Source organism: Schistocerca nitens, chromosome 1 (genome assembly GCF_023898315.1).
Source record: "Schistocerca nitens isolate TAMUIC-IGC-003100 chromosome 1, iqSchNite1.1, whole genome shotgun sequence".
Classification (NCBI taxonomy): Eukaryota; Metazoa; Arthropoda; class Insecta; order Orthoptera; family Acrididae; genus Schistocerca; species Schistocerca nitens.
In genome coordinates, this window is record NC_064614.1 from 713301734 (window position 1) to 713319534 (window position 17801).

Sequence of the window (17801 nt, forward strand, 5' to 3'; positions counted from 1 at the left end):
TGCCATCTCCAAGGACATCTCAATACGCAGAATTGTAGAATATGGGCGGACCGCGCGCACATCACTCTGTACCACTTCATTCTGCAAAGGTGACTGTGTGGTGCGGATTGACAGCATCGTTTATCGTAGGCCAGTATTTTTTCGAGGAGACGAGTCCTGGGGTCCTGTTAGCCATACCATCACTGGTAAACAGCATGACAGTCTTTTGGCACCAACATCGTTCCAACCCTTCAACAGCAATCGTCCTATATTGTAGCGGCAACGGGCGCTCCTAGTACAGTCATTCGAGGCGTAGATCATTGGGCGTGCTCCATTCGTCCTGCATGACCACCATCAGCGTCTAGACGGAACTTGCAATTCCGTTGCCAGTTTCGCGATGCCCATGGCGTGGTATCGATACGTGATACCACAATTTCCTTACAGCCTGACCGTACAGAGCACTTGATCTTAATAGGTGTGACTTCTGGCTGTGCCGTTATCTGAAAACTATTGTTTTCAGTGCTACAATTACGATCATAGCTGAATCTAAGGCATGCATTGCACAACATATACTGAACGTGAACCCCAAGACACTGTGATCTGTTGTAGAACACGCTGCTTCTCGATTTCAGCTTGTGACACAAAACGATGGAAAGCATATTGAATATGTTTTCTGCCAGTTTCACAACTGGAAACCGATGGCATTTTGCTTTTTATGCAGTTTTTTTTCCCTACGGCGATTATATACTAGTGTCATTTATTTTTTATGCTGTTTTTGGCAGTAGAGCAGTTAACAACCGACGTTATTGTGGTTTTTATGGGGTTTTTGGCACCAGGACAGTTAAAAACCGATTTTTACCTCCAAATGTGGATCGACGTTGGCTGAACATTGAACAGTAAGGAAAGTGTAACGTGCAACTCAAACTACAGGCGTCGTATTGCGATTCATCTGTCCTTTGTAGCCGACGCATTTACGTTAAAGCACTTACAGCGCCATCTATTGGTAAAATTTTCGTTAAATTTTTTGTTCTGTGAAGTTCTCCCTGCATCAGTAATATACTGTTAAACTGGACTTCATTCTGAGCAGTGGTTCTTTTTCTACAGCGTTTTGAAACTGGAACTTTAATCACACACACACACACACACACACACACACACACACACAGGGTAATTCAGCAGCCCTTATCTATATATTTTATGCAACCGCAACACCTTCAAATACCACACCCAAGAGTTTCATATTGTCTCGCTTGGAAGAATTAACAGGATCTTTTTATATGAAATTTAATGTAGGTAAATTTTGTAGTGGCATACGTTGTCGCTAGAGGTTGTAGTTCTCTAATTATTCAAGAAAAACGTACAGAAGTGACCTTCAAACGTGTTTGTCTTGAGTAACTCGAAAACCGTTAGCTTATAGTGAGTGAGACATGAAAATTGATTGTGTGCTATTTTCACTTTCGTTTTTTCAATGTGCAGATGGAGTGGACCTAGACAAGTAACGCTCGTCATATGTTTCATGGATGGCGCAGTGTCAATTGAAAGCGTCGGTTTGTTTTCAGTTACAAATAAAACGACTTTTACGTCGGAATTTTAATTGCGAATTCGACAGAGGAGTTCCATATTAATCTAGTACGATATTCGGTTTAGGAATATGTGATAACGGGAACAGTAAAACATGAATAATGAACAGGTTTCCAGGAGCGACTGAATAGCCCTGCAGCTCGGCTGTATTACGTAGCGCGGGTCAGAGCGACACACGACAAGGGCTAAGTTGGGCATCGAAGACACGGAGAACAAAGTTTTTACTGTGTTTTACTGTCCCTCTTAACACATTTCTCTAAAGCAAATATCGTACTATGCTAATTTTGGACCGCATCGACATCTACATCTGCATAGATACTCCGCAAGCCACAGTACGGTGCGTAGTGGGGTTACCCTGTACCACTACTAGACCTTTCCTGTTCCATTCCGAAATACAGCTATGGGAAAACGACTATCTATATGCCTCCGTATGAACCCTAACGTCTCGTATCTTCTCTTCGTGCCTCTTACGCGAAATGTATTTTGGCGGCATTAAAATCGTTCTGCAATCACCTTCAGATGCTCGTTCCCTAAATTTTCTTAATAGTGCTCCTCGAAAAGAATTTCACCCCCCCCTCCAGGGATACCCATTTGAGTTCTCGAAGCATCTCCGTAACACGTGTGTATTGTTTGAATCTACCGGTAACGAATCTAGTAGCGCAATCGTCAATTGATTCGATGTGTTTCTTTAATCCGACCTTGCGCGGATCCCAAACACTCGAGCATTACTCAAGAATAGGTCGCCCTAGCGTCCTATATGCGGTCTCCTTTGCAGGAGAAGCACTTTCTCCTAAAATTCTCCCAGTAAACCAAAGTGCAGCATTCGCCTTCTCTACCAAAATCCTCACATCCTCCTTCCGTTTCATATCGCTTTGCAACGGTATGCCCCGGTATTTAAACAGCATGACTGTGTCAAGCAGAACACTAATACTAATGCTGTATCTGAATATTATGGATTTGTTTTTCCTGGTCATCTGCATTAGCTTACATTTTTATACAGCAAGCTGCCATTCATCACATCACTTCTTGTATACGTTATCTCGTATCCTCCTATACTCACTCAACTTCGACACCTTCCCGTAGACCACAGTATCATCAGGAAACAATCGCAGGTTGCTGCCCACCCTGTCAGCCAGATCACTTATGTATACAGAAAATAATAGCGGTCACAATCATATTTCCTTGGGGAGCTCCTGACTTGTCTCTGATGAACACTCACTGTCGAGGACAACATACTGGGTTCTGTCACTTAAAGGAGTCTTTGAGCCACTCAAATATCTGATAACCTATGCCATATACTCGTACCTTCGTTAACAGTCTTCAAAGGGGCACCGTGTTGAATGCTTTCCGGAAATTTAGGAATATGGAATCTGCCTTAGCCCTTCGTCCACAGCTTACAGTACGTCATGTGAGATAAGGGGAAGGTGAGTTCCGCACGAACAATGCTTTCTAAATCCAGACGTCACCTTCTCGGTCTCAAGAAAATTTATTATATTCGAACTGAGAATATGTTCAAGGGGGCGGGAGGCAACTTTAAAATTTCAAATGGGAACCCCCATTTTTTATTGCAGAATCAGATTCTACATAAAAAATTACGTACATGTTGTCTTAAACATTTGTTTTGATTCTTGGTAGTTGGCACTGTAATTCAAGAAAATCCATGTTCTCAATTTTGCGTGGAAAATGGTTATGGAGAAATAAAAAATACTTATTTACTTCGTAAATTTTGATTCGCTGAAACTAAAACTCTCCCTCTCTCCCCGCAAGGTGGGGTTTGAGATAGGGGAATTAGAGTTTTACAGATATTGACCCAAAAATTATCCGAATCTGTGGAAAAAAGTAATATTTGGGTCAACGTTTGTAAACCTCTAATGTTGACCCAAAACTTATCCGAATCTGCGGAAAAAATTAATATTTGGCTCAACATTTGTAAAACTCTAATTCCTCTATCTCAAACCCCACCCTATAGAGAGAGAGGGAGAGTTTTAGTTTCAGCGAATCAAAATTTACGAAGTAAATAAGTATTTTTTATTTCTTCGTAGCCATTTTCCACGCAAAAATGAGAACATGGATTTTCTTGAATTACAGCGCCAACTACCAAGAATCAAAACAAATAAGACAAAATGTACGTAGTTTTTTATGTAGAATCTGATTCTGCTATAAAAAATGATGGTTCGCATTTGAAATTTTAAAGTTGCCTCCCGCCCCACCCAAAGGGGGCTGGGGTGGCGTGCTAATTTTAGCAGAAGCAGATGTCCCCCTCGAAAATAATCAACTTTGGATTCTACACATTTTTTCGTTTGAAGCTTATTTTTCGAGTTAATTTGGTTTGTCAGCTTAAAATTTACACCCGGTATACAGGAGTCACCTACTTTCTTCTTCTTCTTCTTCTTTTTCAATCGCTTGGGAATTTGTGCCGGGTGAGAGATTCGCGGTAATTGCTAGCTAGGTAAGGGGCCAATGCCGTATAGTACTTTTTGTAAAACCGAATTGGGATCCCATCCTGACACGGTGACGTATTTTTTTCAACTCTTACAATTGCTTCTCCATGCCGGCAATGCTTATTACTATGTTTTCCATATAGGACTTTGTGCGATGGTCAAACGACGGTATGTCTGTAGGATTCTACTGCGTGAACGATTTCTTAAAAGCGAAATTTAAAACTTCGGCTTCTGTTTTGCTGTCTTGAACTGCCACGCCAGACTGGTCAACAAATGACTGGATGGAAGCCTTTGACCCGTTTTACGATTTTACATAGGACCAGAATTTTCTCGGGTTCTGTGCCAGATCTTTTGCTAAGGTAGGACGGTGGTAGTTGTATTCTTCGCGCATACATGTTTTCACAGACGCACGAATCTCTACTAACCTTTACCTGTCGTTATTTGTGCGTTCTCCTTTGAACCGAAAGTGCAACAGCCTCCGCTTCCTCAGCATTTTTCGAATTTCGTTATTGGACCATGGTGGACCTTTTCCGTCCTTAATCCACTTACTATTCAAGTAATTCTCCAGACAACGATTTACAATCGGCTTAAACTTTGCCCATAATTCCCCTATGTCCATCTTAATGGAACTAAGTGATGTCTATTCACTGTGTAAGTGAGATATTAATAAGTGCTTATCTGCTCTTTTTAGCAGTAGCAATGTCCTAGCTTTCTTGATTGATTTATTAACTTTCGTAACCATGGTTGCTTTAATGACATCAATGGCTCTAAGCACTATGGGACTTAACATCTGAGGTCATCAATCCCATAGACTTAGAACTACTTAAACCTAACTAACCTAAGGGCATCACACACATCCAAGCCCGAGGCAGGATTCGAACCTGCGACTGTAGCAGCAGCTCGGTTCCGAACTGAAGCGCCTAGAACCGCTCGTCCACACCGGCCGGCTGATCACTAATCCTCGTCTCTATACTAAGACTATCAATAAGTTCAAGCCTGTTTGTAGCTAAGAGGTCTAAGATATTGCCATTGCGCATGTGCTGCCGAAGTAGCTGCCCAAAACAGTTTTCAGAAAAATTGTTCAAAAGTAGTTCGCACAACAGTCTGTCTGCATCCCGTGCAATGAATCCAAAAACCAAATGAAACCACATGGTTCCAGAGACCTTCCCAAGTTTCTAAAATCTCTGATGTACATATGCTGACTGGAGCGACGAATCAAAATTGGTACTGAGGCCAGGATTCGAACCGAGGTCTCCTGTCCACAAGGCAGATGCGCTAACCGTTACATCACCCTGGTACAGCGACTTTATAGAAAGGCACAGTCTATCTTAGCATGCTTCCCTCCTCAGTCCAAATTCCAGCATCTGACGAAATGGGGGATCCTGCCTGAAACCCTGGGTAGTTCGTGTAGTTGTGCAAAGAAACTGTGCCTGGGTGGTGCAGTGATTAGCGTATCTGCCTAATGAGCGGGGGACCTGAGTTCAAATCCCAGCCTCGGTGCAAATTTTAATTCGTCGCTCCTATCTGCACATATAGATCAGATATGTTTGAGACTTGAAAAGGTCGCTGGAACCATATAGTTTCATTTGATTAAAGCACTATGCCCGGGTTTCAGGCAGGATCCCCCGTGTCGTTTGTTGCTAAGATGCTGTCCCATTACAGTTGGGGAGCCTCTGCAATGGTGTTCGAGTTTAGGGGGGATACCAAGCGGGATGAGGCACGAATGGTAATTTGGGCTGAGGAGGGAGGCATGCTAGGATAGTCCGTGCAGTTGTACAAAGCCACTTCGCCATGGTGGGGTATCGGTTAGCGCATCTACCTAGTGAGCAGGCAGGATACCTACTTTCGAATCCCAGCCTTGGTATAAACGTTCATTCTCACTCGGGCCTGCATACATTCATCAGGGAGACCGCAGAAATTCCACTCTATACTCGGTAGATTAAAGTCATGATAGACCGAGCGAGGTGGCGCAGTGGTTAAACACTCGACTCGCATTCGGGAGGACGACGGTTCAATCCCGCGTCCGGCCATCCTGATTTAGGTTTTCCGTGATTTCCCTAAATCGCTCCAGGCAAATGCCGGGATGGTTCCTTTCAAAGGGCACGGCCGACTTCCTTCCCCGTCCTTCCCTAATGTGATGAGACGGATGACCTCGCTGTCTGGTCTCCTTCCCCAAAACATCCCAACCAACCCCCAAAGTCATGATATGGGTATTAACTGACCGTAGACTTCCTTTGAATGAATCTAGGACTGTCACAACGCAATCGAATGGCCAGTAAAAACATCCAACAATTAACTTCGTGTCCGCAGCTCGTGGTCGTGCGGTAGCGTTCTCGCTTCCCGCGCCCGGGTTCCCGGGTTCGATTCCCGGCGGGGTCAGGGATTTTCTCTGCCTCGTGATGACTGAGTGTTGTGTGATGTCCTTAGGTTAGTTAGGTTTAAGTAGTTCTAAGTTCTAGGGGACTGATGACCATAGATGTTAAGTCCCATAATGCTTAGAGCCATTTGAGCCAATTAACTTCGTTTCAACTAGACCTGTTACGCGCGACCAGATAACTTCACTGTCACACTCACCTTCGAATAGACACGTAAATTTGCGTTTTAGATATCATTTTGTTTACAACGAGAAACAAACCGACGCTTTCTGTTGACACTGGGAGACGCTTGAAATAAGAGATGAGTAGTATTTATTGGGTTCACTCTATCTACACTCTGCAAGAATGAAACTGCAAACACCACAGAAGTTGTGCCTGTCCTCTCTTAGAAGACACCTCCAGTATGTATATACATTGAGGTGACAAAAGCCATGGGATAACGATATGCACGCATGTAGATAGCGGTAGTATCACACACTACGTATGAAAGCGCAGTGCATTGGTGGAGCTGTCATTTTTTGTACTCAGGTGATTCATGTGAAAAGGCTTCCGATATGATTATGACCGAAGACGGGAATTAACAAACGCTGAACGCGGAATGGTAGTTGGAGCTAGAGGCATCGGACATCCCGTTGTATTGTATTGTATTGTATGGAACTAGGTACCTAGAAACAAATCAGTGGATCACAACCCCACAACAGGCTACAGCAGTCTACTCACCCCTCCGCCGCCCTACACCGAACGCTTGGTTATTGTGCGGTTCGGGCCCCAGTGGACGCCCCCCCCCCTCCCCCTCCAGAGAACGTCTCATACCAGATCATACCAGGCGAGTGTAACCGCAATGTTTGCGTGGTAGAGTAATTATGGTGTACGCGTGCGTGGAGAACTTGTTTGTGCAGCAATCGCCCACATAGTGTAACTGAGGCGGAATAAGGAAAACCAGCTCACATTCGCCGAAGCAGATGGAAAACCGCCTTAAAAACTATCCACAGACTGGCCGACATACCAGACCTCGACACTAATCCTCCGGGCGGATTCGTGCTGGGGACCGGCACGCCTTCCCGCCGGGAAAGCACTGCGTTAGACCGCACGGCTAACCGGGCGGGCGGACATTCCGTTTCGAATATCTTTAGGCAATTCAGTATTCCGAGACCCAAAGTATCTAGAGTGTGCTGAGAATACCAGATTTCAGGAATTACCATCCACCTCGGGCAACGCAATGGCCGACGGTCTTCACTTAATGACCGAGAGTAGCGGCTTTTGTGTAGAGTTGTCAGTGCTAACAGACAAGAAACAGAAATTAATGCGGTACGTGCGACGAACGTATCCGTTAAGACAGTGTGGCGAAATTTGGCATTAATGACCTATGGCAACGGACGATCGACGCGAGTACCTTTGCTAACAGCAGGGCATTGAACCAAAAACCGTGGCTTGATCAGATGAATCCCGATAGTAGTTGATAAGCGCTGACAACTAGGCGGTGTGCAATTTGGTGGTGGCTACATAATGGTCTACACTGTGTTTACATAGAATGGACTAAGTTCTCTGGTCCAGCTGAACGGATCGTTGGCTGAAACGGTTATATTCGCCTACTTTGAGACCATCTGCAGCCCATTCATGGATTTTATGTTCCCAAACAACTATGGAATTTTTGTGGATAAACTTGTGTCATGTCACTGGGCCACAACAGTTTGCGATTGGTTTGAAGGACATTCTAGAGAATTCGAGCGAATAACTTGGCATCCACATCTCCCAACATGAATCCCATCGAACATTTATGGGACATAATCAAAAGGTCAATTCGTGCAGAAAATCCTGCACCATCAACACTTTCGCAGTTATGGACGGCTATAGAGGCAGCATGGGTTAATATTTCTGTACTGGATATCCAACGACTGGTTGAGTCCATGCTACATCGAGTTGCTGCACTACGCCGGCCAAAAGGAGGTTCGACACGATATTAGGGGTTATCCCACGATTTTTGTCACCTCAGTTTATTGTGACGCACATTGTCTTTTCAGTCCATCGTTCTGTAGATTCCTCTCCTAAATGATGATACGTAGTGCCTTGGTGAAAGTCGTGTGCCAGCATTCTAATATTCCGATCATTCACTGTGAATTTTACTTTTTTATCTGTTGCTTTGAGAACGCATATGGGCTTCTAAATTAATTTTCTTGCATCTGGCAACAATACGGGTGTTTATTAACGAACTTCTCCCTGAATCATTTCTGTCTGAATAGAGTGACTTCTTTCTCAGTTTTGACTGATACGGTGCCATGTTGCATGGCCGCCATCTTGTTGTAACTCGGATTGATTCGATTGGCAGCCCAACTGCTTGCTGAATGTGTTGCGGAAGGATTTCGCACAATACTATGATGTTAGATGAAAATGATGACCATAAATTATGTTATGGATGAATTACGCTTTTATCCATAAATTCAATGACTACAAAACTGAGGAAACATCCCCACTTGCACTGCTGGAAGCTATAAGCAGGAGAAAAATACTTACTTAATATTTGATCACATTCTGGTGAATGATTATTCAATTAACAACGTTCAACGGTAGCTATGGCAACTCCACTTTTAAATGTGTGTGTGAGTATTTGTAGGAAACATTACAGGTCAGATTCCGTTCCCAAATTGTTTTCTGGAGCATAAGGTTTATACCTATTGCATAGCTCAAAGGTTCAGAGTTTAACCAACGCTACTTGTGGGCGTAATGGCTCTAAAACTATGGGACTTAACAAATGAGGTCATCAGTCCCCTAGACTTAGAACTACTTAAACCTAACTAACCTAAGGACATCACACACATCCATGCCCAAGGCAGGATTCGAACTTGCGACCATAGCAGCCGCGTGGATCCGGAATGAACCGCCTAGAACCGCTCGGTCACATCGGCCGGCTTGTGGACGTAGTTCATTTCCCCTATACCACGCTCAACTTACAATATGCGGTGTATACCAGACGCTCTCTGAAAGCGAACAATCTAATTCTTCCAATACATCTGAATAATGGACCACACAAGGCTCATTACGACAATTTTCAATCTCTTCAACAGTCCCAAATTCGTGGAATTGCGGTATCACATATGGATGGGTACCTAGACTAAGATACACTATGTGACCAAAGTATCCGGACACCTGGCTGAAAATGACTTTCAAGTTCCTGGCACCCTTCATAGGTAATGCTTTAATTCAATATGGTGTTGGCCCACCCTTAACCTTGACGACAGCTTACACTCTCACAGGCACACGTTCAGTCAGCCGCTGGAAGGTTTCTTGGGGAATGGCAGCCCATTTTTCATGGAGTGCTGCACTGGGGAGATGTATCGATGTCGGTCGGTGATGCCTGGCACGGAGTCGGCATTCCAAAACAACCCAAAAGTGTTCTATAGGACTCAGGTAAGGACTCTGTGCAGGCCAGTCTATTACAGGGATGTTATTGTCCTGTAACCACTCCGTCACAGGCCATGCATTATGAACAGGTGCTCGATCGTGTTGAAAGATGCAACCGCCATCCCCGAATTACTCAACAGTGGGAAGCAAGAAAGTGCTTAAAACACCAATGGAGGCCTGTGCTGTGATAGTGCCACACAAAACAACAAGGGGTGCAAGCCCCCTCTATGAAAAACACGACCACACCATAACACCAACCCCTCCGAACTTTACTGTTGGCACTGCACACGCTGGCAGATGACGTTCACTGAGTGTTCGTGATACCACACCCTGCCATCGCATCGCCACATTGTGTACCGTGATTCGTTACTCCACACAACGTTTTTCATTGTTTACGCTCCTTACACCAAGCGAGGAGTCGTTTGGCATTTACTGGCGTGATGTGTGAATTAAGAGCAGCCGCTCGACCATGAAAAACATGGTTCAAATGGCTCTGAGCACTATGGGACTTAACATCTGAGGTAATCAGTCCCCTAAGAATTACTTAAACCTAACTAACCTAAGGACATCACACACATCTATGCCCGAGGCAGGATTCGAACCTGCGACCGTAGCGGTCGCGCGGTTCTAGACTGAAGCGCCTAGAACCGCTCGGTCACACCAAACGGCGCTCGACCATGAAATCCAAGTTTTCTCACCTCCCGCCTAACTGCCATAGCACTTGCAGTGTATCCTGATGCAGTTTGGAACTCCTGTGGGATAGTCTGGATAGAGTACACATTAGACGCTATCCAACTGTCGGGGGTCTCTGTCAGTCAACAGACGAGGTCGGCCGGTACGCTTTTGTGCTTTACGTGTCCCTTCAAGTTTACACTTCACTATTACTTCTAAAACAGTGAACCTAGGGATGTTTAGGAGCCTAGAACACTTAAAGACGTATGACACAAGTGACACCCAACCAACTGACCACGTTCGAACTCCGTGAGTTCCGGTTAGCGCCCCATTCTGCTCTCTCACTATGTCGAGTAACTGCTGAGGTCGCTGATATGGAGTACCTGGCAATAGGTGGCAGCACAATCCGCCTAATATGAAAAACATATGTTTTTGGGGTGTCCGGATACTTTTGATCACACAGTGTATGCAGATAGTCTGTTGCTATTTACAGCGATGGGATACAAATTTGGAAATACCGCGATATAGGCGTGGCTTACATAAACGTAGATGCTAGGCAAGTTAGCAGGTTGTGCAGGTTTATTTGATCTGTTGTATTAGACATGTGCAATGTCCTTACTAAGTTGCAAGCGTCGAAAGTGGTCAGAACAGTGTTCTGTGTGGCTGTGGATGGTTTACGTGGGAGCTAACAAAGGGAAGGCTTCAGACACGGCCAATCGATTCGGCCCGTGTTTGACGGGTCGCCTGTGAACAACCTAAAATAAAAGACTAAGGTATTTTGGATGTCAAATCAGACACCTTTCAGCCGTCTAGTTTCCAAACTTATTATTTTTTTTTGCTGCCAGTTTTGGCGGTTTACTACGCCTTCATCAGGCCCCTGACCGACGTGTAGAAAGATTCCAGCTCGGTTCTGGTCAAAGCAGTGGCCAGCAGTACTGATATTAGTAGATTTCTGCTTGCTATAGCGATCACTTCAACCAGCATCTGCCGACCCTTTACCATGTCATGGTAATGTTTTCTGTTTTCTATGTTTCCATATTTCTGACTGCCCCCTGTGTTTATCCTTTTTAGTGTTTCTAAAATATCTTTCTCAGTACGTCGTAATAAATATATTTACAACAGATATCGATGAATGTTTATTGTACCTCACAGTGTAAAAGAATGACCATGACTTCTCAATATGTATAGTGTACTTCCTCCAACTGACAGTATGTGCTGTTAGGAAAATTGATTAGCTGCTCTGAGATGAAGAGCAATAGCACTTTTTTTATCTAGGAAGTAAAACCTAATGGCGACTCCCTTGTATTTAAAGTCTTTATAATATATTACAGTATTACAGTTGCTGTGCAAGTGGGTCTTGTTTAATCCGCAGTTTAGCAGTGTGGAGAAGAAACAGTGGTACTAACGTAATAAAGGAGTTGGTGTTGTGAAAGACAACACATAATCATGCCTTAAAAATTCAAGTAACCACGCGGTACCAGAACATAAAATCATCTGCCAAGATAAATTTCACAAAACTGAAGAAACAAGACATAAAAGCTTTCAGTTAGGAGGATTTTCTGGAGCTAGAAGCGGCGCTCCTGATGAAACTGCTTTCGGCAGAAGAGATGTGTTATAAAGTACTTACACAAATCTCTCGACGTAGCTCGTCCACTTCATCGGCGAGCCCTCGTAACGTTGATTCGGGCAGGTTGTTGACCCACTTCTTGAGGAAGGAGTAGTGGAAGACGTACATGTTATGTGGCAGGCGGCACACCATCATCTTCAGTAGCGCCAGCGCCAGGTTCTCGCAGTCCTACAACAATTAAGTGTACAATAGTGTTATGTTATTTCCTAAATGATTACAGGAAAGTGTATAAAACTTATTTCGTTAACAAAATACCGTTGTACCTTTCCGGCATTTACTGTGGAAATATCAGGCGAGTTTATGCCGTAATTGTTCAGACGCAAAGTTCGTAAATCAAGTATATTACGTACTCGTAATAGCACGTGAATAAACTACGACGTATCTGACCGTACAGCCTCAATTTCCGCAATTCACTCCATGATCCAAAAATTTTCATTGTTCCCTACAGTTCTTTCATAATTAATATTTTATAATGAATTTATGCAGTCCCAGGTTTATTATGGATCTTCAGTATACCTAAAGGCGCTGTTTACGACATGAGGATTAGCTTGTCCGTATGTGCTCGCCGGACGAGCTTTCAAGAGGCGATCGGAGTTCAAATCCCTCTTCGGACAACCTAAGTTATATTTTTAGTGGTTTCCCTAAATTTCTTTAGGAGAATGGTTGAAGTCCCCGGAATACGGTGCGTCAAATGAAATCTTCAACTTGCCTAGAAACTCGAAATCATTCCACTATTCGAACACTTCGAGATAACGTCAGCAATCGTAGATTTTTGTTGTACCACAATCCTTGGCATTCCGTTTCTTTCCTAATAAACCATTGAAACCAACTGCAGAACAAAACTCACCTTACATTTTAAGGCATGGTCATTAGTTCATTTTAGCACTGGATGACGGAACTATTATATCGAATAACTAGACCAAACCGGTGGTCTAAAATATTGAATTGTTACACAGTGCCCCAGGAGAAAAGGTCAACAATATTTAGGGAGATGGCAGGAACGACGATTCGAAGCAAACACGTCCAGTAAACATGGGCTCAAAAATGCATAACGACAGAGCTATTAGTACTTCTTCTTGAATTAAATTTTCACTCTGCAGCGGATATGAAACTTCCTGGCACATTAAAACTGAATGCCAGACCGACACTCGAACTCGGGACCATCGCCTTTCGCGGGGAAGTGCGAACTACGAGAGCTTTTGTGAAATTTGGAAGGTAGGAGACGAGGCACTGGCAAAATTAAAACTGTGAGAACGGGTTGCGAGTCGTGTTTGGGTAGCTCAGGCGGTAGAGCACTTTCCCGCGAAAGGAAAAGGTCCAGAATTCGAGCCTCGGTCGGCACACAGTTTTAATCTGCCTAGAAGTTTCAGTACTTCTTCTTCTTCGATAGTGTGAAACAAATCTCTCCTACTGCAAGCTCTTTGCTTTCCATATTTTGAGAGGTGGTAGTCCAGTAAACATGGGCTCTAAAGAGCATTCATTAAGATTAAGAGCTATGAGCACTTGTTCATTTTCGTTACTGTAGAACATATTTCTTCTGCTGAACAAGTGCTCATATCCCATAGCGTATGCATTTTAGAGCCTATTTTTACCAGATAATTTCTTCTTGTTTTGGTGAATACTGCCTCCTCTTAAAATATGGAATGTAAAGAGCTTGTAGTAGAAGATATTCGTTTCAACGTATCGAAGATGAAGAAGTACTAATAGCTCTTGCGGTATGCATTTTACAGCTCATATTAATTAGACTTCTTGCTCCGAATGATCCTTCCTGTCATATGACCATTCCTCCTAGGACACCCTGAATAATTTAAAATATTTAGATTAGTAGAATAAGATTATAAATCTCTTACAAGGCTGACAATAAGTAGATAGGTTTAGACAAAGTGAAATGTAGTAAAGGTTGTGAGTTTTTAAATTGCAGATGTATTTTACTTTTAATTTGCCCCAGATTGTCAGCAATTTAAATGGTGTATAGTTCCTGCCAGTTTTCTGCACGTATGACTCTGTATCTGTTTACTGATTACTGCAAGAGGAGATGTTTGTGGAGGGGGCTATTACATGACACAAGGCCCAAAAAGGCGAGGTGGCCACACGTAGCCGGTGAGCCTTCTCTTTTGTTAAAATTCAGTAAAATATGTTTCGGTCTATAAATTAGACTATCTTCAGGCCGTAAACACCATGATGGCGACTGGTGGCCGTGGACGGCAGCTGACGTCCGTGTTCTTATGGATATCGCTCTGTCCACCTCCACCAGCCGCCATCTTGGTGCTTACGGCCTAAAGATCATCTAAATTATAGACCGAAACCTGTAGCCAAATAAACGTCTGTTGCTATTGAGACTGTTTTGCTGAATTTAACATTTTATACCTATCGCTGTTTATGCTCAGCTGGTAGAATGCTTTTTAAAATTTCAAATTCTGTTTTGTGGTTATGGAGGCAGCAACCAGAGTGTACCAGTCGCTACAGACATTGGACGGAAGTATCCCAGTGGGAATATTCTTCCAGAATCTTTCCCAGTCCCGTGATGGTTGTTTTATTACTTGTGGATGTGGCGGAAGAGCGGTCGTTCTTCTTCTAACCTATCTATATGCATACACTGCAAGCCACCTTGCAGTGTGTGGTGGATATTACTACTGTTACCAATGTCTAATCCCCTCTTCCCCGTTCCATTCGTGTGGCAAGGATGATTGTTTGTAAACCTCTATATTAGATCTAATTGCTCCTATTTTCCCCTTACGGTCATTTTGACGAGAGGTATGTGGGAGGAAGTAATATGTTGTCCGACTCGTCAACGAACGTACCCTCCTGGAATTTCAATAGTAAACCTCTCTGTATTGCACAACATCTCATTTGTAGCATCTGTCAGATGGGTTTGTTGAGAATCTGCTTAACACTCTCGCACCGACTAAACGATCCCGTGATGAAAGGCGCTGCCCTGCCTTGTATCTTCTGCACTTCTCCTGTCAGTACTACCTGGCAAGGGTCGCAGATCAATAAACAATACTCAAGAATCGGTCGAACGAGTATTTTGTAAGCCACTTCTTTCGTGGATGAGTTACATTTTCTGAAGATTTTCCCCTGCGGGAATCTCCCGTTCTGTGATAGAGCAAGTTAGTGTCAGAGGCTCTGTCACGTCAGACCACCCTGTGCGCTATAGGCTTTTCTCTTCCACCCACATTCTCTCGCACCTTGCATTGCACCTTGCGCAGTTAGATCATAGGGACTCCCCACTTTTGTAGGGGCACACTATACATTCTTTTTCTCTCACGAAGAAAAAGCAAAATTGACATGACTTCCCAACAAAAAACACTGTGTTGGGGAAATGGCAGATCCCCACAGCAGATCCTATCCCACTACCCACAGCATGACGCATGCGGCGCAGGTGCTGGAGGTTCGCATGTGGCACAAGTGGCGGAGATGCAACCTGTTCCCGTCAGCATCATCGTGCTGCTCACGACCCATCAGGAAGTAGTCGCCCTGAGGAAATGAAAAAATTTGGAAATTTGTGGTAAGTTCCTATGGGACCAAAATGCTGATGTAATCGGTCCCTAGGCTTACACACTACTTAATCTAACTTCAACTAACTTACGCTAAGGACAAGACACACACCCATGCCCGAGGGAGGACTCGAACCTCTGACGGGGGGAAGTCGCGCGAACCATGGCAAGGCGCCTCATACTACGCGGCTACTCCACACGGCAGGAAATGAGAGATCCTCGCCCGACTGACGGGTGGTGACGTCACATCACAAACAGAAACACAACTATCAGACACACCACCACCAGCAAAAGTACCAAGTATGCCCTCACTTTCACCAATAAGGTTCCAGGAACAAGAGTTGTTGGCACCAGAGAGCACAGAGGAAGAACAAAGACACAAAGATGGACCAAGGCAGCTGGCACGTCCGAAACGTAAAGCAAGACAAAACATACACACAAGTGAGTTCACAAACTCACAAGAGAACTGCACAGTGCTTTTGCCAATAGCTATAGCTCCAGCCACGAACAGAATGGACAACAACACAAATAGTACTGCACAAGCACAAAACAGCAACCAACCCACAGCTATGTAATACGCAACACAAACTGGTTTTCCCCCAGTCATCATATACACTACAGGAATCTAAAAGCACTCAACAAAGAATTCGCGAGTACGCACGCCAACACAACATAAAATACAAAACTTTCAGGGGACAAAGTGCAAAAATGGATGAGTACCAAGACCTACTTGACTTTTTTAAAGAAAGGAAAGTGGACAGAACTGCTGAAGAGAAAACGCAGCGTTTTGTGATCAAGGGACTGGACACCTATACCTAAAAACGCTGCGCTACAAGAGGAACTCATCGCCTTTGGCTGGGAATACGTAAGCACGTATCTGATGATGGGGTACTGGAGATGCAGAAACATATCCAAATACATGGTGTAGCACCCACTAGCTAACATGACCAACTCCCTCGACCTATCGACTGTTCATCTCCTCCTTTGCATCGTCGTGTCTGTAGAAGAACTGCTGATGAGAAAACGCAGCGTTTTGTGATCAAGGGACTGGACACTTATACCTAAAAACGCTGCGCTACAAGAGGAACTCATCGCCTTTGGCTGGGAATACGTAAGCACGTATCTGATGATGGGGTACTGGAGATGCAGAAACATCTCCTCCTTTGCATCGTCGTGTCTGTAGAAGAACTGCTGATGAGAAAACGCAGCGTTTTGTGATCAAGGGACTGGACACCTATACCTAAAAACGCTGCGCTACAAGAGGAACTCATCGCCTTTGGCTGGGAATACGTAAGCACGTATCTGATGATGGGGTACTGGAGATGCAGAAACATATCCAAATACATGGTGTAGCACCCACTAGCTAACATGACCAACTCCCTCGACCTATCGACTGTACATCTCCTCCTTTGCATCGTCATGTCTGTAGAAGAACATGAACCATCGTAAGTCCCCCAACACTGCCACCATTGCCAATAATTTGGCCATGCGGCCAAACACTGTCATCTGGCAACCTGTTGCTGCAAATGTGCTCGCTATCACACAACAACTCATAAACAGAGACAAATGATGATGATGAACTGGGGTGAGGGGCGCTCAACAGCACGATCATCAGCGTCCTGACGAAAAGTTGTAACCTCCGCGCAAGAAATGTATAATGGACCTAGAGCTAACTGTAAGCTCCCCAGACAAGTTTAATGATAATGACAGTAAATGAAAAATAGCAATCTGACTCAAGTATAAGTTCCTATAAAATAATGAAAGATAATCCCATGACAATTAAAGTACAGTGATAATCAAAACTCAATTAAACCGAAATGTCGGTCTTTGGCCCTGTGCAAAAATTAAACTGAAATTCTTATCTTAGTAAAACTGTACCTGCTCTTATTCTGCGCCACAGCTTGGAGGAAATGCATCGCAATAATAATTTTTTTTTAATTTAACTGAAAATTTTCTTTAAGGAAATGCAAGGGAATCAAATGATTTTTTTTTTTTTTTTGTAAAAATTGCTTTGAAATCAAAATTATTATTGGGGCGATTCTTGAAAGTTAATTACAATAAATATACATTAGATTATCTGATGAGCGCAATGCTGCTTGAATACGTTATTTAATAAAAATATACCCCGTCCTGAATCATAACCAGAGTGCGATGTCGACGCCCGCCGACTCCTCACACACAACTAAACTCTCTCGCATCTAGACCGCGACTACGTCATCTCGCACTCGGC

The 17801-nt window shown here is 43.8% G+C and overlaps 1 protein-coding gene across 1 annotated transcript in view; it reads right to left on the reverse strand.

Moving 5' to 3' along the window:
• The window catches only part of LOC126196724 (fatty-acid amide hydrolase 2-A-like), a 298235-nt gene that overhangs the window by 47515 nt on the left and 232919 nt on the right, over positions 1-17801 (reverse strand). Inside the window, exon 9 of the mRNA XM_049934590.1 lies at positions 12075-12242. Coding sequence (XP_049790547.1) covers positions 12075-12242 — 168 coding nt within the window. The remainder of the gene's footprint in view (positions 1-12074; positions 12243-17801) is intronic.